Below are 26127 nucleotides of genomic sequence, written 5' to 3' on the forward strand. Positions count from 1 at the left end.
TCCTGCGTGCGAATTCTTTGTTTGTGAAGGGGTCAAAGTGTCTCTTTGGTGTTCAGAAGGTTTCATTTTTGGGTTTCATTTTTTCCCCTTCTACTATCGAGATGGACCCTGTTAAAGTTCAGGCCATTTATGATTGGACTCAGCCGACATCTCTGAAGAGTCTGCAAAAGTTCCTGGGCTTTGCTAATTTTTATCGTCGCTTCATCAATAATTTTTCTAGTATTGCTAAACCGTTGACTGATTTAACCAAGAAGGGTGCTGATGTGGTCACTTGGTCTTCTGCTGCTGTGGAAGCTTTTCAGGAGTTGAAGCGTCGTTTTTCTTCTGCCCCTGTGTTGTGCCAGCCAGATGTTTCGCTCCCGTTCCAGGTCGAGGTTGATGCTTCTGAGATTGGAGCAGGGGCTGTTTTGTCGCAAAGAAGTTCTGATGGCTCGGTGATGAAACCATGTGCCTTCTTTTCCAGGAAGTTTTCGCCTGCTGAGCGTAATTATGATGTTGGCAATCGAGAGTTGCTGGCCATGAAGTGGGCATTCGAGGAGTGGCGTCATTGGCTTGAAGGAGCTAAGCATCGCGTGGTGGTCTTGACTGATCACAAGAACTTGACTTATCTCGAGTCTGCCAAACGGTTGAATCCTAGACAGGCTCGTTGGTCGCTATTTTTCTCCAGTTTTGACTTTGTGGTTTCGTACCTTCCGGGCTCTAAGAATGTGAAGGCGGATGCCCTGTCTAGGAGTTTTGTGCCCGACTCTCCGGGTTTGCCTGAGCCGGCGGGTATTCTCAAAGAGGGGGTAATTTTGTCTGCCATCTCCCCTGATTTGCGGCGGGTGCTGCAAAAATTTCAGGCTAATAGACCTGACCGTTGCCCAGCGGAGAAACTGTTTGTCCCTGATAAATGGACGAGTAGAGTTATCTCTGAGGATCATTGTTCGGTGTTGGCTGGTCATCCTGGAATCTTTGGTACCAGAGATTTGGTGGCTAGATCCTTTTGATGGCCGTCTCTGTCGCGGGATGTGCGTTCGTTTGTGCAGTCCTGTGGGATTTGTGCTCGGGCTAAGCCCTGCTGTTCTCGTGCCAGTGGGTTGCTTTTGCCCTTGCCGGTCCCGAAGAGGCCCTGGACACATATCTCTATGGATTTTATTTCGGATCTCCCCATCTCTCAAAAGATGTCGGTCATTTGGGTGGTTTGTGATCGCTTCTCTAAGATGGTCCATTTGGTACCCTTGTCTAAATTGCCTTCCTCCTCTGATTTGGTGCCATTGTTTTTCCAGCATGTGGTTCGTTTACATGGCATTCCGGAGAACATCGTTTCTGACAGAGGTTCCCAGTTTGTTTCGAGGTTTTGGCGAGCCTTTTGTGCTAGGATGGGCATTGATTTGTCTTTTTCCTCGGCTTTCCATCCTCAGACAAATGGCCAAACTGAACGAACCAATCAGACCTTGGAAACATATCTGAGATGTTTTGTTTCTGCTGATCAGGATGATTGGGTGTCCTTTTTGCCTTTGGCTGAGTTCGCCCTTAATAATCGGGCCAGCTCAGCTACTTTGGTTTCGCCGTTTTTCTGCAATTCTGGTTTCCATCCTCGTTTCTCTTCAGGGCAGGTTGAGTCTTCGGACTGTCCTGGTGTGGATACGGTGGTGGATAGGTTGCAACAGATTTGGACTCATGTAGTGGACAATTTGACATTGTCCCAGGAGAAGGCTCAACGTTTCACTAACCGCAGGCGCTGTGTGGGTCCCCGACTTCGTGTTGGGGATTTGGTTTGGTTGTCGTCTCGTTATATTCCTATGAAGGTTTCCTCTCCTAAGTTTAAGCCTCGTTTCATTGGTCCGTATAGGATTTCTGAGGTTCTTAATCCTGTGTCTTTTCGTGTGACCCTTCCAGCTTCTTTTTCCATCCATAATGTATTCCATAGGTCATTGTTGCGGAGATACGTGGCACCTGTGGTTCCATCCGTTGATCCTCCTGCCCCGGTTTTGGTTGAGGGGGAGTTGGAGTATATAGTGGAGAAGATTTTGGATTCTCGTATTTCGAGACGGAAACTCCAGTACCTGGTTAAGTGGAAAGGTTATGGTCAGGAAGATAATTCCTGGGTCTTTGCCTCTGATGTTCATGCTGCCGATCTGGTTCGTGCCTTTCATTTGGCTCATCCTGGTCAGCCTGGGGGCTCTGGTGAGGGTTCGGTGACCCCTCCTCAAGGGGGGTGTACTGTTGTGAATTCTGTGGTCAAGCTCCCTCTTGTGGTCATGAGTGGTACTTCGGCTGGTTCTGTCCATCAGCTTCCTCTGGTGGATGTGAGTGGGGCGGCGGCTTCTGAGTTTCCTTCCTCAGGTGACGAGGTTAAGTCGTTAGGTGCTGCTCTATTTAACTCCACCTAGTTCTTTGTTCCTGGCCTCCAGTCAATGTTCCAGTATTGGTCTTGCTCTCTCCTGGATCGTTCTTGTGACCTGTCTTCCCTGCATAAGCTAAATTCTGCTTGTGTTACTTTTGTTTGCTATTTTTTCTGTCCAGCTTGCTATATTGGTTTGTCTTGCTTGCTGGAAGCTCTGGGACGCAGAGGGAGCACCTCCGTACCGTTAGTCGGTGCGGAGGGTCTTTTTGCGCCCTCTGCGTGGTTGTTTGTAGGTTTTTGTGCTGACCGCAAAGCTATCTTTCCTATCCTCGGTCTATTCAGTAAGTCGGGCCTCACTTTGCTAAAATCTATTTCATCTCTGTGTTTGTATTTTCATCTTAACTCACAGTCATTATATGTGGGGGGCTGCCTTTTCCTTTGGGGAATTTCTCTGAGGCAAGGTAGGCTTATTTTTCTATCTTCAGGGCTAGCTAGTTTCTCAGGCTGTGCCGAGGCGCCTAGGTCTGGTCAGGAGTGCTCCACGGCTACCTCTAGTGTGGTGTGATAGGATTAGGGATTGCAGTCAGCAGAGTTCCCACGTCTCAGAGCTCGTCCTATGTTATTAGTAACTATCAGATCATTTTCTGTGCTCTTAACCACCAGGTCCATTATGGTTCTAAATCACCAGTTCATAACAGGGGGAGGACTGACATCATCATCATCATCTGTTGATAATGTGCAACTTCAGCACCGGTCAGAGCTGCCTACATTCACATCAACATAGAACTAGAAGCCTTGTCCACCACAGCTTCAGCAAGGGGGGAGACATCCTCACACAAAAAGGCAGCTTCTAAGTCCAAAAATCAGCCAGTGTATGACCCCAGCACATGCTATCACAAGTATTCCTCTGATGAAGATGTGGAGGAAACATCATACATGCTGCCCAGTACTAGGAAAAGAAACCCACAGGCACCAAGAATGCAGGGGCAGATAGAGTCACCACCATTACACTATGTGCACTTCAAGTCAGGTGACAATCTTCCAGACCCAGGGATGCATCCCATGCCATTTTACTGAAGAATGTAGCAGAACCAGCGAACATATATAGCCACCTGGAATGATTTCTGGGCCATAAATGGAACTGAAAAACAGGTGATGCACTCTGGCCAATCATGAAGGAACAATTCAGACTTCTGGCAGAATTAGATGTACACGCTTGGGAGTCAGGGCCACAGCTAATTGAACAAGCTCAGAGAGTGGGCCAAAGGCAGATTGGCAGGACAAGCCCTCAGCTTACATGACATGAGCCAAGACAAGACAGAGTCTGTAAAGAAGTTTCATGGCAAAGTAATGCAAGTAGTCCAGGACTTGGGCTTCACCATTCATCACCAGATACACACGCAAATGATGGCACAGGCCTTTGTGCATGGACTGAGACAGCCAATCAGGAAACCACTGATAGTGGCTAGGCCCGAGAACAGGTCAATAGCAGTGGACTGACCCAGCAAAACGGGTTATGTGCGCCTGGGAGACTGTTTAACTGTTTATTGCCAATTGTCACCAAAACTGCTGCCATTATAGCGCCACAAAGAGCGCGAAGAAGGAAACTGGTGCCGTGCTGCTGAGAACGCCGGAAGGGGAGCCAAAGGTGAAGACGCTGGAAAGTGTCAAGCGACACGCCGGAAGAACCGCTGCAGACTCCGGAGAGGAGACACCAACCTTAATAAGGTTAGCAAAGGGGAGAAGTTATGTCAAACCAGGGGGAAGAAGTGGTGGCAGATGCAGCCGCAGCCCCTGTAATGCCCCAAGACCTCGGGTTGGATGCAGCCGCAGGTTTCATGGCACCCCTGGGCCTCAACACCTGCAGGCCCCATCTTACCACCGCAGCTTCAATCAGCAGGCCGGACCCCGCTGCCGCTACAGTGTCCATCATGCTGTTGTCCACAGTAGCCAAAGGGATTGAGTCCCAACCAGGAGTGCAGAAGACAGCCCCTCTCACGGTGACCACTGACCTGGAAGCGCAACCACCCTACAAAGACAGAGGAAGTGTCAAGTGTTACATCTATGGCAAGTTTGGCCATTTCTGGAACCAGTGCAGAGCACCCATGCAACCCAAGATTTGGTCCAGAGAAACAGGCCAAGGAAGAAGTACAGAAGGCAGTGAAGTACCCCGTCCATGGGACAGTGGTAAGCAAGCCAGGTCTGCAAGACACTACGCTCTTGACATGTAAAACCCCGTCTGCAGGACCAATACCTCAAATTGCCCTGAAAGTGGATGGCGTTGTCAGATCTTTTCTTCTGCACACCGGTGCAGCCAGAAGTGTGATGAGACCTGCGGAACTCGCTGATCCCACCTGCCTATCAGAATCCTCTGTGTCTCGCATGGGCATTGATGGTCAAGTCAGACATTCTCAGCTTACAAAGCCTCTGAGCATGTGCACTCAGCAAGGACACTCTATCCTGTCCCAGTTTGTGGTGTCAAGAACCTGCCACTCAACCTGCTGGGAGCGGACCCACTGCAGAAGCTGAAGGCAACCACAGTGTTCCAGGAAGATGGGACCATGACACTTTCTTCATCCCTGACCCAAGAGGAATCATGGTCATGCTGGCGGCCCTACAAGAACCTCAAAACAACCGATGAGGCCTACCCAAGGAGGTACTGGATGTAGTACCAGAGAGTCTATGGTCTAAGGGACCCCAGGACGTGGGAAAACCTCAAGTTGCCCCAGTACGGCTGTCACTCAAGCCAGGTACCCCGTACCCTCGTAAGGCCCAGGCCAGGTCTAGAGTCAGCTGCCTCTGACCAAATGAAGGTCCACTTGGAAATAGGAATCATTGTTCCTTGCACATCGCCTTGCAATACCCCGCTTTTCCCGGTCAAGGAAAAAAGACTGTAAAAGGAGAGCCAGCCAAGTTCAAAATGGTACATGACCTGAGAGACTTGAATGACGCCACTGTGTTTGAAACTCCAATTGTGCCGAATCCGCACACTTTGCTCTCAAATGTGCCTTCCACAGCAAAAGTGTTCACAGTGACCGAATGCTTTCTTCAGTGTTCACTTCATCCAGAAGACCAGTACTTGTTTGCCTTAACGCACCAGGGGGGATAGCACACATGGACAGTTATACCACAGCGGGCCCAGAACAGCTCTTCACAGTTCAGCAAAGCAATGTCCACAGTCCTTACCAACTGGATCACATAACATGCAGAAGTAACCCTGCTACAATACATGGACAATCTACTCCTTTGTGCACGTGTAAAGCCCATTCCTTGTCTCTCCTACTCTACCTGGCGGAGCAGCACTGCAAGGTCTCAAAGAACCAAGTCCAGTGGTGTCTGAAGCGAGTTACGTTCCAGATACACTGTATTGCTCACCAGACGAAACATCTGACAGATAACCGGAAGACCACAGTGGAGAAGACGGTTCCTCCAACAACTCCAAGGGCACTACAGGCCTTCCTTGGTCTAGTTTCGTATTGCAGAGCCTGGATCCCTGATGCTTCAGTCCTAATGCAGCCTCTGTATGACTGTATCAACATAACCCCGTTCCTCCTGACAGATGCAGCCTTCAGCTCGTTCAAGAAGTTAAAAGACTGTAGTCTCAGCGCCAGCACTAGGCTTACCTGACTACGAGAAGCCATTCCGTCTCTACCTGATGAAAAAAGAAGGCCTTGCTACTGGAGTCCTGACGCAGCTTCAGGGGGGAAAGCCGAGACCTTTGGGCTAATTTTCAGCTTGCTTGGATCCAGTTGCAAGGGAAGCCCCCCCCCTGCATGAGAGCAGCATTTGCATCACCGGTCCTCCTGGACAAGGCTGCTGACATCATTCTTGGATTGTGGATTGGAAATCCTGGCTCTGCATGACATCTCAGAAATCCTCAACCAAACCCAGCCAAAACATCTCTCCACCATCTCTCCAGATGCACAGTCCTCAACCCGTCCACTCTACTCCCACTCCCAAGGGGGGATACAGATATGGACCCTCAGATCAAAATTCTGATCAAAAATCTGCATGATACCTTCCGCAGGGATCTGGATTTGCTCCGGATGGATGACCATGATTGCTTCAGCATCAGGCAACAGGAAACAGCAGGACTACCCAAGGTGGCAGAAGAGCCACTGACCAACCCAGAGTTGATCCTCTACGTGGATGGTTCCAGATTTGCAGATGATGAAGGAAGATTCCAGACAGGATGTGCAGAGACCAGCAATCAAGAGATCCTGTGGTCCAGAAGTCTGCCGCCTACTCTGTCAGCTCAGGAAGCAGAATGGATAGCGCTGACGAAGGCCTGCCAGATTGCAGAAGGAAAAACTGCAAACATATACACCGATTCAAGGTACTCGCATGGCATAGCACACGACTCTGGACCCGTCTGGACTGCAAGAGACCTCATCACAGCAAGCAGAACCACCGTGAAGCATCATGGAGCCATCAAGGACCTGCTGGATGCACTCCAACTTCCAAAAAATGGTGGCAGTACTAAAAGTCAAAGCACATGGAAAATTGAACACAGTAGAGGCATGGGGTAACAACATGGCGGATATAGCAGCCAAAGAAGCAGCCAAAGGAAGGCAAAATGGAGAAGTGGGAGAGGTCGTAGAGCCGGACGGCTACTACATGACGACTGAAGACAAGAAACCTTACCAGATGACATCCTGAGATCTGCTCAAAAAGCTGCAAGAGCATGCCCTAAAAAAGGACAAGAAGGAATGCTGGATGCGGAATGGAGCAACACATGAAGAAGGAAGGGTATACGCAATGGACTACAAACCCTGTTTATCCCGAAGCATGTATCCAATGGTGGTCCAGTGGGCACAGGCGCCCACACACAGATCAAAGACACAGATGAATGATCTGATTGGTGCTTACTGGTTTGCTCCAGGGATCTCCACCCTAACAGCCAAGTTCACTAGCAGCTGTCTGACCTGTGGCAAATGCAACCCTGGAAGAATAGAGAAAGTTCCCACACATCATCTTGCCAGCCCGCTGTACCCCTTCCAGAGGATCCAGATAGACCACATCCAGATGCCGCCAAGTGGAGGTTTTGAATATGCCCTTGTGGTCTTGGACGTGTTCTCAGGATGGCCAGAAGTTTTTCCCAGTGAGGAACCAGTCAGCAAAGACTACTGCAAAGAGACTACCCTCAGAGATGAGATACGCAGATATGGGGTCCCAGAAGTGATAGGCAGTGACCAGGGACCCGCATTCACAGCAAATCTCACACGGGAGATCTGGTCAGCAGTAGGGTCAGATTTAGGCCTACACACTTCTTACAATCCCCAGTGTAGCGAGAAAATGGATAGACTGAATGGGACCCTTAAGAACAGGATGTTGAAAGTTGCCCAAGAGACACGCAAACCATGGCATGAGACACTCCCAATCACACTACTTAGTGTAAGGCACACTCCCAGAGACCTAGAAAAGCTGTCACCATATGAAATTTTGTTTGGGTCTAGTCGCAGGTTAGGGGTATTCTTTCCCTCAGCAGCTGACTATGCAATATGATACTTTGTCTGCTTATATAATTGAACTCACCAAGAAACTTGCTAACATCCATTCTCGAGTTTTTTCTTTATTGCCAGATCCAGATTCAGTGTCCGGTACGCACTCCTTGAAGCCAGGATACTGGGTGGTGGTGAAAAAGTTTGTAAGGAGAACACCACTCGATCCCAGATCTGATGGTCCTGTCCAAGTGCCGCTGATGACACCAACCTCTGTGAAGCTGGAGGGAAGACCCACTTGGATCCACGCATCGCATTGCAAGAAAGCTCCCCTACCAGAAGTTGATACCCAAGCCAGAACGATGCTGTGGATGCCCTGCCTGACCAAACAGATGACCTACCTGATAAAGAATACACTACACATGCTATTGACTAAGAGACTGATTGCAACTAACCCCCGTTAGGGACAGATCTCTTGATCGCCCATTTGCGAAAAGTCTGTACGGTGTAGGGCGTGGGCACTAGGCTTGCGTCAGTTCGCCGGCAGCACAAAAGAGTTGCAGCGCTTTGGGACAGGAGGCTAGGATTAGGGCAAGTGATATCTAAGGGGGCTTGTGATAGAAATATTTATATCATGTAGATCTCACTTGCATGTATACTCCTCTATAACCATATATACTCATATAAACGCAAATATATCTATATACATTATAATCAATGGCTTAAAATGGCTGACATAAACTAATATAAACCAGACAGACTGTTCGGTGTTTTCCACCCGAAAAGCAGAAGAACTCCAGATGTATTAAGTGCTGATGCGATGTCTCAACTTTGTCCCAGATGCAGAGAACTTCATTTTAGTTGCTTAATCAGCAATCATATGTGCATTAATCACAATATTCCATATATATTCAGATAACCAATAACAGAGGAGCTAGACAATATGTTAATTAACTAACCACCCCTAACCACTCCTTTCTATATGCAATTATAAAACTATGTATCAGGAAATAAAGAGTCAGTATTGATGGAATGCTATGGACACAATGTTGTGCAGTGTCATTCCTTGAGCGCTCAAAATACTCAGTCTTATTGGGAACGGCCGCAGCACACACAGGATAGATTTATCCAACCCAAATTTCCATATCACTAGTCAGGGACAGGAGTAGGATTACTGATATAAAAATACTTGCACATTTGCTTAATTTGATAGGCGGGGAAGCACGCTTTACTCCTAACCAGCGCTGCCATATTTTGGCAAAGCTGCTACAATCTGGTTAGAAAAAATACCAAAATTTGCGCAAAATCTTTGGGACTTTTCAGATTGTGTTTTATTGCAGACTATTCAGATTGATGGATAATTTGGCTCTTTAAATTCCAATGGCCTAGTTCAAAATGGTTGTGCTGTGAAAGCATAAGAAATCATTTACAATATACAGATAGTGGCATGCATCCCCTTCGTGACATGCGCTGTACTAGTACGGCGCATGTCACATCTCCCCCTTTGAAGTGGGCTCCGGCGGTGAGCGTAATAGCGAGACCGCTAAGTCATCTGGGGTCATTGCCGCGAGGCATTATTGAGAACGCGAGCATCGCGAGGAGTGGGAAGGCTGCGGGGGCCGCCGGAAGGTGAAAATATCATGATTTTTTTTTTTATTATTATTTTTAACATTAGATCTTTTTACTATTGATGCTGCATAGGCAGTTGGTCACATTTGTCAGACACTATGCTACAGATCGCTTGGAAAACGCTAGCATTCTGCAAGCTAATTATGCTTGCAAAATGCTAGTGTTTAGCGGGAATACGCATGCCAATTCAGCATACGATATACCCGCATCAGGAGTTGCGGAATTGCCGTGGAAATTTCCTCGGCAATTCTGCAACGTGTGAACTTAGCCTAAAAACTCTAAAACAATAAAAATTGCAGAATCTTAGAGAATATCCTTCCAAATATTTCCATCTGTAGTTTTGTGCATGTCAGGGGATGGCACGATATCTGTAGTAACCTACTTTTCATTACAATAGCAGTAGATACAATCTAACTCAGGGGTCTCAAATTCGGCTGGGAATATGAGCCGCATATAGAAAACATTGAATTTAGGGGGCAGCATTCTTTGAAGTACAAAGTGACATTTTTAGTGATACCATTTTTTTCTATACACCTTTTGAACACTTTTGACGTGTTTTTTAAATTTATTTAGAGCTTGGGTCATTATGGATGTGGTGATAACAAATGTGCACTCATATTGTAGATATGTCCCCATCCTGGTCCCCATATTGTAGTTAAGTCCCCATCCAGGTCCCCATATTGTAGTTATGACCCCATATTGTAGTTATTTCCCCATATTGCAGTCATGTCCCCATCCAGGTCCTCATATTGTAGTTATGTCCCCATCCAGGTCCCCATATTGTAGTTATGACCCCATATTGTAGTTATTTCCCCATATTGCAGTCATGTCCCCATCCAGGTCCTCATATTGTAGTTATGTCCCCATCCAGGTCCCCATATTTTAGTTATGACCCCATATTGTAGTTATTTCCCCATATTGCAGTCATGTCCCCATCCAGGTCCTCATATTGTAGTTATGTCCCTAGGTTTTAGAGGCGGAAAATAGAAAAAAAGTGAAGCAAAAAATGTCGTAAATTCTGTACTAATATCCCCCATCCTGGTATATATATGTTCCCAATCCAGTTATACATGGCGCCCTCATCCCTATCCTGGTATACATGGTGCCCATCCAAATCCTGGTATGCATAGCGCCTATATCGCCATCCTGGTATGCATGGCCCCCTCATCCCCATTATAGCATGCATGGCCCCCTCATTCCTATCCTGGTATGCATGGGGTTCCTGACAGGGGTTCCTGACGAAGGAACAAGCGTCCGAAACGCGCGTCGGGGTGCCCTGGAGTGCTACTGGTGGTCCCTGCAATCATATATTACTTATACAAGTAAGTGTCCTCCTGTATGGTCCTCTTATTGGCGTTTTTTTCACCGCACTTGATTTTATATCATCTTAATTGTGCACAATTTTACTATGCACTACTTATACTGCACATAAAACAATTTATATTTCCACACTTATTTTTCCCCTTTTTTTTCATTTTCATCAGCGCAGCTGATTTGACCACATTGGGCCATTAGGATTATTATATGGACACATAAATTATATTATAGGGCCACCTGATAGCCACAGGCACTGCTATATTCAGCTATATTCATATATATTTTAACACAATTTTAAACACATATATATATATATATATATATATATTTTTTTTTTTTTTTTTGTATTTTTAATCTAATGGTATTTTTGTATGGTCTGTTATTGATAAATAATAAAACATTATATGATTGCATTCTCTGTGGTGATTGCTCTTTGGGATTTACTCTATGGGATGAGCATGACTCTTTCTAGATTTGATGGCAGTACAGCCTGTGCCACCCAGACCTTCTGGTCCCGACATCTCCTTCATCATCAGTGCCGCTAGCAGAATGAATATGGTGGCACCTACTACAAGATGCAGATGTGATTATTTTTTCTGTTTATGTTTGGTATGTATGTTTATTAATAAGAATATACTATGCTCTGGCCCTGTTGTATTATTTTTTTGTGATATCTGCAAGGATGCCTTGAAGATTTGTAGGAGATAGGTTCATAAAATATTTACTTGTGCACAGAATATTACAAGGTCATAAGTGCTTTGATTTAGATTAGGAAAACACAAAATAATACAAGAAAAAATGAGACCTATATTCTCTTCCAATATTTTCTTTTAGTGAACCTTTTTTTATGACATTTTTAAAATTCATATACCGTAGTCCATAATACAATTTCCTCATCTCCTGGGTTTCATTTATGGAGTTATTATCAAAACAATTTTGAAAGAATTCTTTTGCCATTTTTTTTTACTCCAGATTCTCCCAGCTTCGTCAAAATTGGCGGAACCATGGTGGAAGCGTGATGCCACAGCTCATCCAATTCAGAATAAGCTGTAGCATTTTCTATGACAAAAGTTAGGGAATGGAGTTAAATTTCTGGCATGGTGTACATGGGCGCATGCCGCTTGTCAGATGCTACTCATTCACTAAGAGGCATGCGCCTCTTAAAGAGTCAGGAGAGGCTGACTCCAACATGCCCCCTCATCAAGAACGGCAAGAATATTGCCGATTTTAGATAGGGATCATAGTGCACACCACTGATCAGCAGCCCATAAAAAAAAGATCTGTTAGATAGAGGGGCACTATTACCTTAAAGCAGTGTTTCCCAACTTCAGTCCCCAAGAGCCACCAACAGGTCATGTTTTCAGGATTTCCTTAGTATTGCACAGGTGATTGAATTCTTGCCTGTCCAGGTGATACAATACTGGGCAATACTAAGGAAATCCTGAAAACATGACCTGTTGGTGGCTCTTGAGGGCCGGAGTTGGGGAACACTGCCTTAAAGGTACATTGTGCAGAGTGTGAATAAGATTTTGTTAAATTTCATCCACAATGCTGCCACTACGAATCTTCAAAGCAACCAACCTTAGGAATTTTATGGCTCAAAACTATGGGTCACAAAACTACAGAAACATACTGTAAATGCTTGAACGATTTTTTTTTAGCAAATGTGTACTCACAATGATTGGAGATGTGGTAATGTTTCAAACTGAGCAATGTTGAGCGATAGTGGATTACAACCTAGACTACTGTATAAAAAGAAGAAAAAATCTGGGTCAAGATAGCGGTATTTACCGTACATGTAGAGCCTAAATCATGACAATAATCATAATACTGTTAGTAAAGAGCCTTTTACATTGGAGAGTCATCATTTGAAAATTATGTAGCCCAAAGCAGAGATTTCCAATCGTGGTCCATTGCAGACATGTGCAGCCTCGTCATTGATGCATATTTGGTGATCGCTGTTGCTTGATCAGAGCTCATTTTCAGAATTTATTTAAAATTACTCTAGACATGTAGGTTAAAAGAGACATTATTTGTTTCCTAAAGAAGACCTGTCAATATTTTGATCTGCCATGTTGTATACTTTTGGTTGGAGCGCCATGTAATCTGAAGTTTTTGGATTAATCAGCTAATTAGAATGAATGGTCTAAAAGGGAGGGGTGTTTTTTTTACTCTAAATAAATCTAGCCATAGCAGATTGTAACTGTAAAAGGAAAAGAGCAGCTAAGGTCCAATAAGAATCTCAAGGCCAAAACGAAATGTAATTTTTCAGAAATTTGATTTAGTTTCCCATAGTATTATGAGGAAAGGCAAGTAAATTACACTATCTATTTACTCTATTTCTACTAGACACATCCAAGGACAACATGAGTGCTGTTTCTGGAAGGAGTTAGATATGTCTTTGAATAATTAAAATATATTGAAACAATTAAGGGTGTTTTCTGATGAGAACATCTACATGTAAAGTAGCATGAAGAACAATAATCACCCGTATCAGTGGGGCCAGTTTTAGAAGGCAGTAAACGTGGTCAAAGCCTCATTGATCTCACCTTTAAGAGGCCCAATGACAATCATACCCACCAGGATAAATCTGTCTCTAACACTGACCCCTTAAATGGCCTAAATAACACCTTCACTGCCTTAGACCATCAGGGAATTTTGAAGTTTTTGTTTTCTACCCTAAAACATTAGAGATTTTGATATTATTAAACCTTTTGTAACAATGCAGCTGGAGAGGTTCTGGATGGGAGATAAGTGTCATCGAGGTGGTTAGCCTCGGTGATGTGAAGCCCGGAGAGAAGGCTCAAGCAAAGTAGTTGCCAAGAGGTTTTTTATTTAATGGGCCCAGTTTTTTGGATATGGGTTTTAGGAGCTGCTAGAATAACTAATTCACCGCCCCCTGACAAAGCCGACGCGAAACGCGCTTTGGGGCTACGGTGCGGACCGTTTTGATGCTGCAATATGGGTAAGGAATCTAGGGCTGGAGAGAATGGTTCATTTGCTGAATGCTTGATTCTGGATCCATAAGAGGGATCCATATACTATATACTTTGATTACCCAGTCTGTAGAATCCTGCTAAAATATGCACTGTGCACTTTGCTAATGAATGCATGCGGTATCAATTGGGACTCTCACGGCTTTTCTGTGCTATTTCAGTTTTCCTTGCTGTTTTTTTTTTTATTTAAGTTTGACTATTTCTTGTATGTGAATTATTGTGGAATAAAATTTGTACTCTTTTTAATTTGGACTTGAACTCCGTTTTTTCTGGCTGATATTTTGGAGTGTCCAAACAGAACTTCTGTATGATCTTCCTGCTATGAACTTTTTCACGGGTTTCTGAGCATATGTGAAAGATCTATAATGTTTTCCATTTTGGGCTGTATTTATTAGAATAAATGAGTGGGACTGGTTGTTCCCATATCTCCACTCTGGGGTCTGAAAGGCCTATTTAAGGCAGCTCAACTGTCTCTGAGTCTGTGTGTAAGTGAAAAGACCTGTCAAAGTTGCCTTCTCTCAGAAGAGATTCAGAGCTGGACATTATTCAGTTTGGGTTAGTCAGCACTGACATAACTGTGCCTACTGCATGGACTGTTTAATTTCTGTTACATTTGTGCTGGAAAAAGGCTGTTTTATTTGTATTCCTATGGGAGTTTATGGACTTTAATAAATCTTCCTGTTGCACCAAGAAACTTTGTGCCTATGTGAACCTGGCAACTACCAAAGAACAGATTCCCTACACTGTCTATAAATGGTGAAAAAGAGGACTAGCTTTTCTCCATGGTCATGTGCATATAGCTTGAAACAATAACTGGGTTGGCATATGTATTACTGATACATTTCTGAGATGAAATTGTATAATCATCATTTGTACTTACAGTTTCTGCAAGTGCTTAAGCTCTTTAAAACTGGAGAGTGGCACATCTGTGATTAGATTATTTGACAAATCTCTAGGAATAAACAGAATACAGAAAACAAATACTTTTTAATCCAATATGCAAATTATGTCCTACGCCAAAATGCAAATTAATCATAATTACATGTGTAAGAATCTGTTTAAACACTACATGTTATTTCTTTTTTTTCTATGGAAAAGTATAATGTTACAGGGTATATACACTAGATTCCTTGATAGGGCGTTGATCCAGGGAACTAGTCTGATTGCCGTATGTGGAGTCGGGAAGGAATTTTTTTCCCCAATGTGGAGCTTACTCTTTGCACATGGGGTTTTTTTGCCTTCCTCTGGATCAACATGTTAGGTTAGGCTATGGGTTGAACTAGATGGACATATAGTCTTCCTTCAACCTTAATAACTATGTAACTATGTAACTATGTATACAAGGCTAGGAACTCTTTTATTGAAAAAATGTTTTGTGTCCATTTATTTCCAATGTTAAGCAATTTTGTTCAACTTTGTGTCTGTGTAAATCCTTTACATAGCTCGCCGTGCTGCTGACATAGATCCAACAGAACATTGGTTCTTGTTGTGTCTCAGCTCAACCTTCCCTTTTTCACCAAGGAAGAGGAGAGAGAAAGATATCACACACCTCTGAGTGGCTGTCAGCAGAAGTGAGAAAGAAGAGCTGTAGACTGGAAATTAGTACGATAATTATTTGCACGTTTGTTTTTCATTCCTACTCATCTTCCAAGAGCCATTACTTTTTTTTGTCGATTTACCCATATTAGGGCTTGTTTGGTTGTATTGATACTATTTAGGGATACACGTGACATTTTTTCACTAATGTTCTGAGTTTTTCTTTCCTTACGATGGGCAGTGCTTCAGTCACTTAACACAGCTTGTTTCTCCACCACTCCCTGATGAAGTACTGTTTCAGGGGAGGTGATGGAAAAGTGATTGCAAATTCAGTAGCTGCCACCATACCCCATCTGTGCCCACCGCCCACATTTTCTGTTTCCACCACATCACTTTTGTCCCTACCTCATGCATCTTCAATAGCCGCCCCTTTCTCTGAAACAAGATGTCATCAGAGGGCAGTGATAGAAGCATGTTGAGTTTCACTAGCACCTACCCCTGCTAACAATCCATTTCAGGACAGTGATAGAAGCTGTGGGGCAGTGCTGGTGGCACTCACCCTGCTTCTATCACCGTTCCCTGATGACATCTCATTTCAGGGAAAGAGATGGCGGTGTCAGAGGCAGGGACTGTGGCGACATTGTTTTAGACAAGTAACTATGCAAATTAATCAGCACACTGGTGTTCTCACTGGAACTTAGAATAAAAAGAATTACTCTCCAAAATGTCAGACATCATGATTAAGTGTGCGCAGTCACCTTAAACGCATAAATGTCGCATACCATGTAACTTACATTGCTGATTCTGTTTTATCCTCTACTGAGCACTTTTGGTGAATAATGAAAAAAGTTTGTTCACAAGTCCATTGAGCCAAATTTTCTCCTGTTTATGTGACTGTGGCGAGAGCCATTGGAGATGCTTCTAGCAAAGACAAAAGTGTGGCGCTACTGAAACGGCAGGCACTTCTCCATCACCCCCCTCCCAAACCATGACTTCATCAGGGACCGGCAGGGACAGACGCTGCAGTAAGTGACCGCAGCACCACATTATGATGACGTCCAGTTTCAGGGTGAGTGATAGAACCTGCGAGGAGGTGACTGCAAGGCCATCATCCTGTGACATCCTTTTGGAAACATCCCTCGTAAGAATCGTAACAAAGAAAGTGGCCAAAGACACTTAAAGAAACCCTTCCATCAAAGTTTTTATCTTCTTAATATATTTCAATCATTATATTATATGGCATTGTGTACTTATAATTGCACAATTTCTCTTTCTATCCAGCTAATGCATCAGATTCCCATTAGGTCTCTGACATTACGTGATTAAAAGCTGACCAGCTGAATCCTTCTAAGCTCTATGTAGAAACAGGAGATCCATTTTGCCTGTATGACTCATTAGTCACTGCAAAAGTCAATGGCAGGCTAAAGAGGTTGAGTAACTGGGTCTGGAGTTGAAGAGGGGAATGATTTCTGCAGGTACAAGACACTTCTGTTTCTACATAGAGCAGAGAAAAGAGGAGAACTAGATGGGTCGAAAGGCAAAATGAGCAATTGTAAGTACACAGTGCTATATAATTTGATGACTGCAATATATTAAGAGAGTAAAAACTTTGGTGGGAGGAGGACTGCTTCTTTAAAGATAGATGTTTATAAAAGGCAGTATAGGTATTGGATCACGCCTTTAGTTAATTTTATATTTTGATAGAACTACGTTTTTCAGATGCAGGGATACAAACTATGGTTATATGTTTATGTAATATCTTTATTTTTAATGGGGGGGCAGGAAGATATGTTTTTTTTATATTTTTAAAAAGTTTTTTTTATTTTTTACTCTATTTTTTAGTCCTCAATGATAAATGACTGAGGCCCCACAATTGCGTTATAAGGGGCTATCAGTAGGATGAACCCTCCTAAGCTGTCTATATGGGCATGTAGGTCACAGAAAGGTGAGTAAAATGATACTTTGATATCAGCAATCTGATGTCTTGTTCCAGAATGATCCACATTTTTCTTAGTATGTAACAGTGTAAATGTAAATGTCCCTGAGAATCTGCCTCCAAAGCTTATTATAAATGAATGGAATCATTACTCGTGTGAGACATGTAATGACTGACAGTCTGCTCTCCTGGTCTATATGTGTCACATTGGTAATTGGTACCTCTCCCTTTCATTTAAAATAAGTTATAGAGGTTATAGAGGCAGATTATTAATGAAATCTATGTCCGGCCCATAGATCTTAACAGCACATTTAAAAAAACATAGATTTCTCTGGAATCGGATTGCGGATATCAAAAAAATTTTAATTCAACTTTCTATGACCTACATGTCTATGTAGACGGCTTAGAAGGTTGAGCCTACTGACAGATTCCCTATACCTGTGGTGATAGGAGCGCTGATGCTGTTAGAGACAGATGCTGTTACACCGCCGGCATCGACCATGGGTGAAGGAAGCTCAGCTCCTGAGCTCCCTCCACACTTAAACACGCTAGCGAAGGATGCATAGTTATGCCAATATGCGATTAGTTATAAATTTTTGCAATTAGTAAAGAACCATCATTTGAGTATATTATGAGAGATTGCCTGGTTTAGAAACGCATTTACAAATGCTGTGTTATGGAATTCTGTGTTAATAGGTTTTTGCTACAATATCTTCATCTCTTAGAGTACAGATTAACAACAACAAAGAGCATTTCACTCATTCACATTACATGAATAGCCTATTGTTTTATTCCTCCTGTGGTGGCTTTAGGGTACCGTCACACTATTCGATTTACCAACGATCACGACCAGTGATACGACCTGGTCGTGATCGTTGGTAAGTCGTCTGTGGTCGCTGGAGAGCTGTCACATAGACAGCTCTCCAGCGACCAACGATGCCGAGGTCCCCGGGTAACCAGGGTAAACATCGGGTTACTAAGCGCAGAACCGCGCTTAGTAACCCGATGTTTACCCTGGTTACCAGCGTAAAAACAAACAAACAGTACATACTTACATTCCGGTGTCTGTCCCTTGCCGTCTGCTTCCCGCACTCACTGACTGCTGGCCGTAAAGTGAAAGCACAGCACAGCGGTTTGTTTGTTTTTACGCTGGTAACCAGGGTAAACATCGGGTTACTGAGCGCGGTCCTGCGCTTAGTAACCCGATGTTTACCCTGGTTACAAGCGAACGCATCGCTAGATCGGTGTCACACACACCGATCTAGCGATGACAGCGGGAGATCCAGCGATGAAAGAATGTTCCAAACGATCTGCTACGACGTACGATTCTCAGCAGGATCGCTGCTGCGTGTCAGACACAGCGATATCGTATGGATATCGCTGGAACATCATGAATCGTTCCGTCGTAGGTTTCCCACTAATTAGCAGGAAACCCTGTAATTAGCCTAAGGAGCACATATCCGTCTAATAGCATACAAGATAAGTTCCAAAAGGGCAGTATAATTTATTTTTCAGATGTAGAAAGAAGAAACAATGTCCAATCCCAGTTTTATAGAATTATTTGCAAAACTTTTACAATAAATTAATACAAAATAAGATGAGCAGTTAAAACCTTAGGGGCATATTTTATAGCCAGTGACTTGCCAGCACCAGTTTTCCTGTTTATCTAAATTTGTGAGACTTTTCATGACCACAGTGGAATATACGTTTTACAATAAGTGGTATGTGTTATGAAAGGTAATTCAGTACCACAGTGGACATAAAGGTCAGCGCACATACAGTGACCTGGCAATAACCCAAAAAACAAGAACGAGCTCTGAGACGTGGGAACTCTGTTGACCGCAATCCCTAATCCTCTCCAATCACACTAAAGGCAGCCGTGGATTGCGCCTAACGCTCCCTATGCAACTCGGCACGGCCTGAGAAACTAGCTAGCCTGAAGATAGAAAATAAGCCTACCTTGCCTCAGAGAAATACCCCAAAGGAAAAGGCAGCCCCCACATATAATGACTGTGAGTTAAGATGAAAAGACAAACGTAGAGATGAAATAGATTTAGCAAAGTGAGGCCCAACTTTCTGAACAGAGCGAGGATAGGAAAGGTAACACAAAACCCTACAAAAACCACGCAAAGGGGGCAAAAAGACCCTCCGTACCGAACTAACGGCACAGAGGTACACCCTCTGCGTCCCAGAGCTTCCAGCAAGCAGTAAAAAACAAATTGACAAGCTGGACAGAAAAAAAACAGCAAACAAATAGCAAAGAGTAACTTAGCTATGCAGAACAGCAGGCCACAGGAACAATCCAGGAGGAAACAGGTCCAATACTAGAACATTGACAGGAGGCCAGGATCAAAGCAGGTGGAGTTAAATAGAGCAGCACCTAACGACTTCACCACATCACCTGAGGAAGGAAACTCAGAAGCCGCAGTACCACTTTCCTCCACCAACAGAAGCTCACAGAGAGAACCAGCCGAAGTACCACTTGTGACCACAGGAGGGAGCTCTGCCACAGAATTCACAACAGTACCCCCCCCTTGAGGAGGGGTCACCGAACCCTCACCAGAGCTCCCAGGACGACCAGGTTGAGCCATATGAAAGGCACGAACAAGATCGGGAGCATGGACATCAGAGGCAAAGACCCAGGAATTATCTTCCTGAGCATAACCCTTCCACTTAACCAGATACTGGAGTTTCCGCCTTGAAACACGAGAATCCAAAATCTTCTCCACAATATACTCCAACTCCCCCTCCACCAAAACCAGGGCAGGAGGATCAACAGATGGAACCATAGGTGCCACGTATCTCCGCAACAATGACCTATGGAATACGTTATGTATGGAAAAAGAATCTGGAAGGGTCAGACGAAAAGACACAGGATTAAGAACCTCAGAAATCCTATACGGACCAATAAAACGAGGTTTAAACTTAGGAGAGGAAACCTTCATAGGAATAGGACGAGAAGATAACCAAACCAAGTCCCCAACCCGAAGTCGGGGACCCACACAGCGTCTGCGATTAGCGAGACGTTGAACCTTCTCCTGGGACAAAGTCAAATTGTCCACTACATGAGTCCAAATCTGCTGCAACCTGTCCACCACAGTATCCACACCAGGACAGTCCGAAGACTCAACCTGCCCTGAAGAGAAACGAGGATGGAACCCAGAGTTGCAGAAAAACGGTGAAACCAAGGTAGCCGAGCTGGCCCGATTATTAAGGGCGAACTCAGCCAAAGGCAAAAAGGACACCCAGTCATCCTGATCAGCAGAAACAAAGCATCTCAGATATGTTTCCAAGGTCTGATTGGTTCGTTCGGTCTGGCCATTAGTCTGAGGATGGAAAGCCGAGGAAAAAGACAAGTCAATGCCCATTCTACCACAAAAGGGTCGCCAAATCCTCGAAACAAACTGGGAACCTCTGTCAGAAACGATATTCTCTGGAATGCCATGTAAACGAACCACATGCTGGAGAAACAATGGCACCAAATCATTGGAGGAAGGCAATTTAGACAAGGGTACCAAATGGACCATCTTAGAGAAGCGATCACAGACCACCCAAATGACTGACATCTTTTGAGAGATGGGAAGATCAGAAATAAAATCCATAGAGATATGTGTCCAAGGCCTCTTCGGGACCGGCAAGGGCAAAAGCAACCCACTGGCACGAGAACAGCAGGGCTTAGCCCGAGCACAAATCCCACAGGACTGCACAAAAGTACGCACATCCCGCGACAAAGATGGCCACCAAAAGGATCTAGCCACTAACTCTCTGGTACCAAAGATTCCAGGATGACCAGCCAACACCGAACAATGAACCTCAGAGATAACTTTATTCGTCCACCTATCAGGGACAAACAGTTTCTCCGCTGGGCAACGATCAGGTTTATTAGCCTGAAATTTTTGCAGCACCCGCCGCAAATCAGGGGAGATGGCAGACACAATTACTCCCTCTTTGAGGATACCCGCCGGCTCAGATACACCCGGAGAGTCGGGCACAAAACTCCTAGACAGAGCATCCGCCTTCACATTTTTAGAGCCCGGAAGGTATGAAATCACAAAGTCAAAACGGGCAAAAAACAACGACCAACGAGCTTGTCTAGGATTCAACCGCTTGGCGGACTCGAGATAAGTCAAGTTCTTATGATCAGTCAATACCACCACGCGATGCTTAGCTCCTTCAAGCCAATGATGCCACTCCTCGAATGCCCACTTCATGGCCAGCAACTCTCGATTGCCCACATCATAATTTTTGCTCAGCAGGCGAAAACTTCCTGGAAAAGAAGGCGCATGGTTTCATCACCGAGCAATCAGAACTTCTCTGCGACAAAACAGCCCCTGCTCCAATCTCAGAAGCATCAACCTCGACCTGGAACGGAAGCGAAACATCTGGTTGACACAACACAGGGGCAGAAGAAAAACGACGCTTCAACTCTTGAAAAGCTTCCACCGCAGCAGAAGATCAATTGACCACATCAGCACCTTTCTTGGTCAAATCGGTCAATGGTTTAGCAATACTAGAAAAATTGCAGATGAAGCGACGATAAAAATTAGCAAAGCCCACGAACTTTTGCAGACTTTTCAGAGATGTCGGCTGAGTCCAATTATGGATGGCTTGGACCTTAACAGGGTCCATCTCGATAGTAGAAGGGGAAAAGATGAACCCCAAAAATGAAACCTTCTGAACACCAAAGAGACACTTTGATCCCTTCACAAACAAAGAATTAGCACGCAGGACCTGAAACACCGTTCTGACCTGCTTCACATGAGACTCCCAATCATCCGAGAAGATCAAAATGTCATCTAAGTACACAATCAGGAATTTATCCAGGTACTCTCGGAAGATGTCATGCATAAAGGACTGAAACACTGATGGAGCATTGGCAAGTCCGAACGGCATTACTAGATACTCAAAATGGCCCTCGGGCGTATTAAATGCAGTTTTCCACTCATCGCCTCGCTTAATACGCACAAGATTATACGCACCACGAAGATCTATCTTGGTGAACCAACTAGCCCCCTTAATCCGAGCAAACAAATCAGATAACAATGGCAAGGGGTACTGAAATTTAACCGTGATCTTATTTAGAAGGCGGTAATCTATACAAGGTCTCAGTGAACCATCCTTCTTGGCTACAAAAAAGAACCCTGCTCCTAATGGCGACGATGACGGGTGAATATGCCCCTTCTCCAAAGACTCCTTCACATAACTCCGCATAGCGGCGTGCTCAGGCACAGATAAATTAAACAGTCGACCTTTTGGGAATTTACTACCAGGAATCAAATCGATAGCACAATCACAATCCCTATGCGGAGGTAGGGTATCGGACTTGGGCTCATCAAATAAATCCCGGTAATCAGACAAGAACTCAGGAACCTCAGAAGGGGTGGATGACGAAATAGTCAGAAATGGGACATCACCATGTACCCCCTGACAACCCCAGCTGGACACAGACATGGATTTCCAATCTAATACTGGATTATGGACTTGTAGCCATGGCAACCCCAACACGACCACATCATGCAGATTATGCAACACCAGAAAGCGAATAACCTCCTGATGTGCAGGAGCCATGCAGATGGTCAGCTGGGTCCAGTACTGAGGCTTATTCTTGGCCAAAGGCGTAGCATCAATTCCTCTCAATGGAATAGGACACTGCAAGGGCTCCAAGAAATACCCACAACGCCTAGCATACTCCAAGTCCATCAAATTCAGAGCAGCGCCTGAGTCCACAAATGCCATGACAGAATATGATGACAAAGAGCAGATCAAGGTAACAGACAGAAGAAATTTTGACTGTACCGTACCAATGGTGGCAGACCTAGCGAACCGCTTAGTGCGCTTAGGACAATCAGAGATAGCATGAGTGGAATCACCACAGTAGAAACACAGCCCATTCAGATATCTGTGTTCTTGCCGTTTAACTCTGGTCAAAGTCCTATCGCACTGCATAGGCTCAGGTTTAAGCTCAGGTAAAACCGCCAAATGGTGCACAGATTTACGCTCGCGCAAGCGTCGACCGATCTGAATGGCCAAAGACATAGACTCATTCAGACCAGCAGGCATAGGAAATCCCACCATGACATCCTTAAGGGCTTCAGAGAGACCTTTTCTGAAAATAGCTGCGAGCGCACCTTCATTCCACTGAGTGAGTACGGACCACTTTCTAAATTTCTGACAATATACCTCTATTTCATCCTGACCCTGACACAGAGCCAGCAAATTCTTCTCTGCCTGATCCACAGAATTAGGCTCATCGTACAGCAATCCAAGCACCAGGAAAAATGCATCGATATTACTTAATGCAGGATCTCCTGACGCAAGAGAAAATGCCCAGTCCTGAGGGTCGCCACGCAAAAAAGAAATAACGATCCTAACTTGTTGAACTGGGTCACCAGAGGAGCGAGGTTTCAAAGCCAGAAATAGTTTACAATTATTTTTGAAACTCAGAAATTTAGTTCTATCTCCAAAAAACAAATCAGGAATAGGAATTCTTGGTTCTAACATAGAATTCTGAACCACAAAGTCTTGAATACTTTGTACTCTTGCCGTGAGCTGATCCACACATGAAGACAGACCTTTAATGTCCATTGCTACACCTGAGTCCTGAACCACCCAAATGTCTAGGGGAAAAAAAGGCAAAACACAGTGCAGAGAAAAAAAAATGGTCTCAGAACTTCTTTTTTCCCTCTATTGAGAATCATTAGTACTTTCGGCCTCCAGTACTGTTATGAAAGGTAATTCAGTACCACAATGGACATAAAGGTCAGCGCACATACAGTGACCTGGCAATAACCCAAAAAACAAGAACGAGCTCTGAGACGTGGGAACTCTGTTGACCGCAATCCCTAATCCTCTCCAACCACACTAAAGGCAGCCGTGGATTGCGCCTAACGCTCCCTATGCAACTCGGCACAGCCTGAGAAACTAGCTAGGCCTAAGATAGAAAAATAAGCCTACCTTGCCTCAGAGAAATACCCCAAAGGAAAAGGCAGCCTCCCACATATAATGACTGTGAGTAGAGATGAAAATACAAACGCAGAGATGAAATAGATTTAGCAAAGTGAGGCCCAACTTACTGAACAGACCGAAGATAGGAAAGATAACTTTGCGGCCAACACAAAACCCTACAAACAACCACGCAGAGGGGCAAAAAGACCCTCCGCACCGACTAACGGTACGGAGGTGCTTCCTCTGCGTCCCAGAGCTTCCAGCAAGCAAGAAAAAACAATTAAGCAAGCTGGACAGAAAAAATAGCAAACAAAAATAACACAAGCAAAACTTAGCTTATGCAGAGCAGACAGGCCACAGGAACGATCCAGGAGGAAGCAAGATCAATACTAGAACATTGACTGGAGGCCAGGAGCAAAGCACTAGGTGGAGTTAAATAGAGCAGCACCTAACGACTTCACCACATCACCTGAGGAAGGAAACTCAGAAGCCGCAGTACCACTTTCCTCCACCAACGGAAGCTCACAGAGAGAACCAGCCGAAGTACCACTTGTGACCACAGGAGGGAGCTCTGCCACAGAATTCACAACAGGTATGTTCATTTAGTGGATGGATTTCTTACATTTCTGCTAAACTCCTCAAAGATGAAAAGATATTTTCTTTTACCAATTTGATTCTGTTTCCACGAAGAAACCTAAGGAGAAAACATGCATATAGTAAAGAAAGCATACAATGGTTATGTAGCACATAATGTATAATAATAATAATAATGTATACGTATGGTAAGTTTGCATCTGGAAAGGTCCTGGACGGGAGTTACATGTCACCGAGGTACCAAACCTCGGTAATGTAGAACCCAGAGAAGCAGGCTCCAGCATTTTTAATGCTGAGAGGTGTTTTTAATGGGCACGGAGTTTGGGTCTGGGCGTTAGGAAGGATCATAGAGCTGGTTGCGACTGCATGTTCCCTTACCACCAGTTCCAGGATGTGGAACAGGCTATGTAAGGCAGTTTAGCTGCTGCATTCAGTGTCTGGGAATAGAGGTGGAAACACCTAAGTTGGTGTTAATGAGATCCTGACAAGCAGTGAGTGTGTCTGAACAGGTGATTCGCACCTCTAAATGGACGATTTAGTTTTGTTATCTCTTTGTGTTGGAAAATGCTCTGCTTTGTTAACCTAGATAGTTTATACTCATTTAGTAAACCATTCACTTGTTTTGATTCAAAGAACCGGATCCTTGTGCGTGCACCAGCATCTACCATAGAGCTGATGCCTTATACTGTAATTGGTGTTTTGAATGAGGGCAGCTAATCCCAAGGAGCACAGGTCATTGCAGTGTACGTTCTGGGTGAAGGCATTGATAGCTTTGCAAGTACAGTCTGAAGCCATGGAGGATCTGATTAAGCACCTGGTAAAGGCTGTGAGGCAGAGACCCCTGTTACAGCTAGGGGGCGCTGTTTGTTCTACCCAGGATGCACACAGAGGTGTAGTGAGGCAATGAGGGGGCATTGTAGTCGCAGGTGTAGCTGTGATTACAATTGTTAAAAGCCCTGTAGAGAGAGTAAGGTCTGAGGAGTCTCAGGTATGTCAGGGCCAGAGTGAGGCCTGACAACCCACAGCATACACAGTGGTGCTGCTGTCCATGATGACTGGTCACAGATGTGGACAGGTCTTGTGCCCGGAGGTGAGCCAGAGGTAGACTGTCCTGTGCCCGAAGGAAGGACTGGCGTATGTCACAGCTGCAGACAGGAGGATGTCAAGGTCTGTGTACGGCTGTGAGTAGAGACTGTGATACAGCGGTGCAGGACACCCACGGAACTAGGCAGAGGAGGACTAATGTGTGTAGTGACTGCAATATAAAGGATATTGTTATAAACCGGTGTGAATTGAACACTGAAGTTATATGCACTCAAGTTATATGCATTTGTGTGGATTGGCACCTTTTGTGTGTGAAGGCAACATATTAAAGAGACTTTTATGTTTGAACTTTGTGGGTTA

General features: G+C 44.5%; 1 protein-coding gene across 1 annotated transcript in view; it reads right to left on the minus strand.

The window, feature by feature from the left end:
* Positions 1 to 26127, minus strand: part of RXFP2 (relaxin family peptide receptor 2) — a 513675-nt gene that overhangs the window by 108538 nt on the left and 379010 nt on the right. Inside the window, exons 11-13 of the mRNA XM_069759002.1 lie at positions 24752 to 24823; positions 14593 to 14664; positions 12393 to 12461 (exon numbers count right to left, since the gene is read on the minus strand). Of these exons, the coding sequence (XP_069615103.1) occupies positions 12393 to 12461; positions 14593 to 14664; positions 24752 to 24823 (213 nt within the window). The remainder of the gene's footprint in view (positions 1 to 12392; positions 12462 to 14592; positions 14665 to 24751; positions 24824 to 26127) is intronic.

Source organism: Ranitomeya imitator, chromosome 3 (genome assembly GCF_032444005.1).
Source record: "Ranitomeya imitator isolate aRanImi1 chromosome 3, aRanImi1.pri, whole genome shotgun sequence".
NCBI classification, from domain to species: Eukaryota; Metazoa; Chordata; class Amphibia; order Anura; family Dendrobatidae; genus Ranitomeya; species Ranitomeya imitator.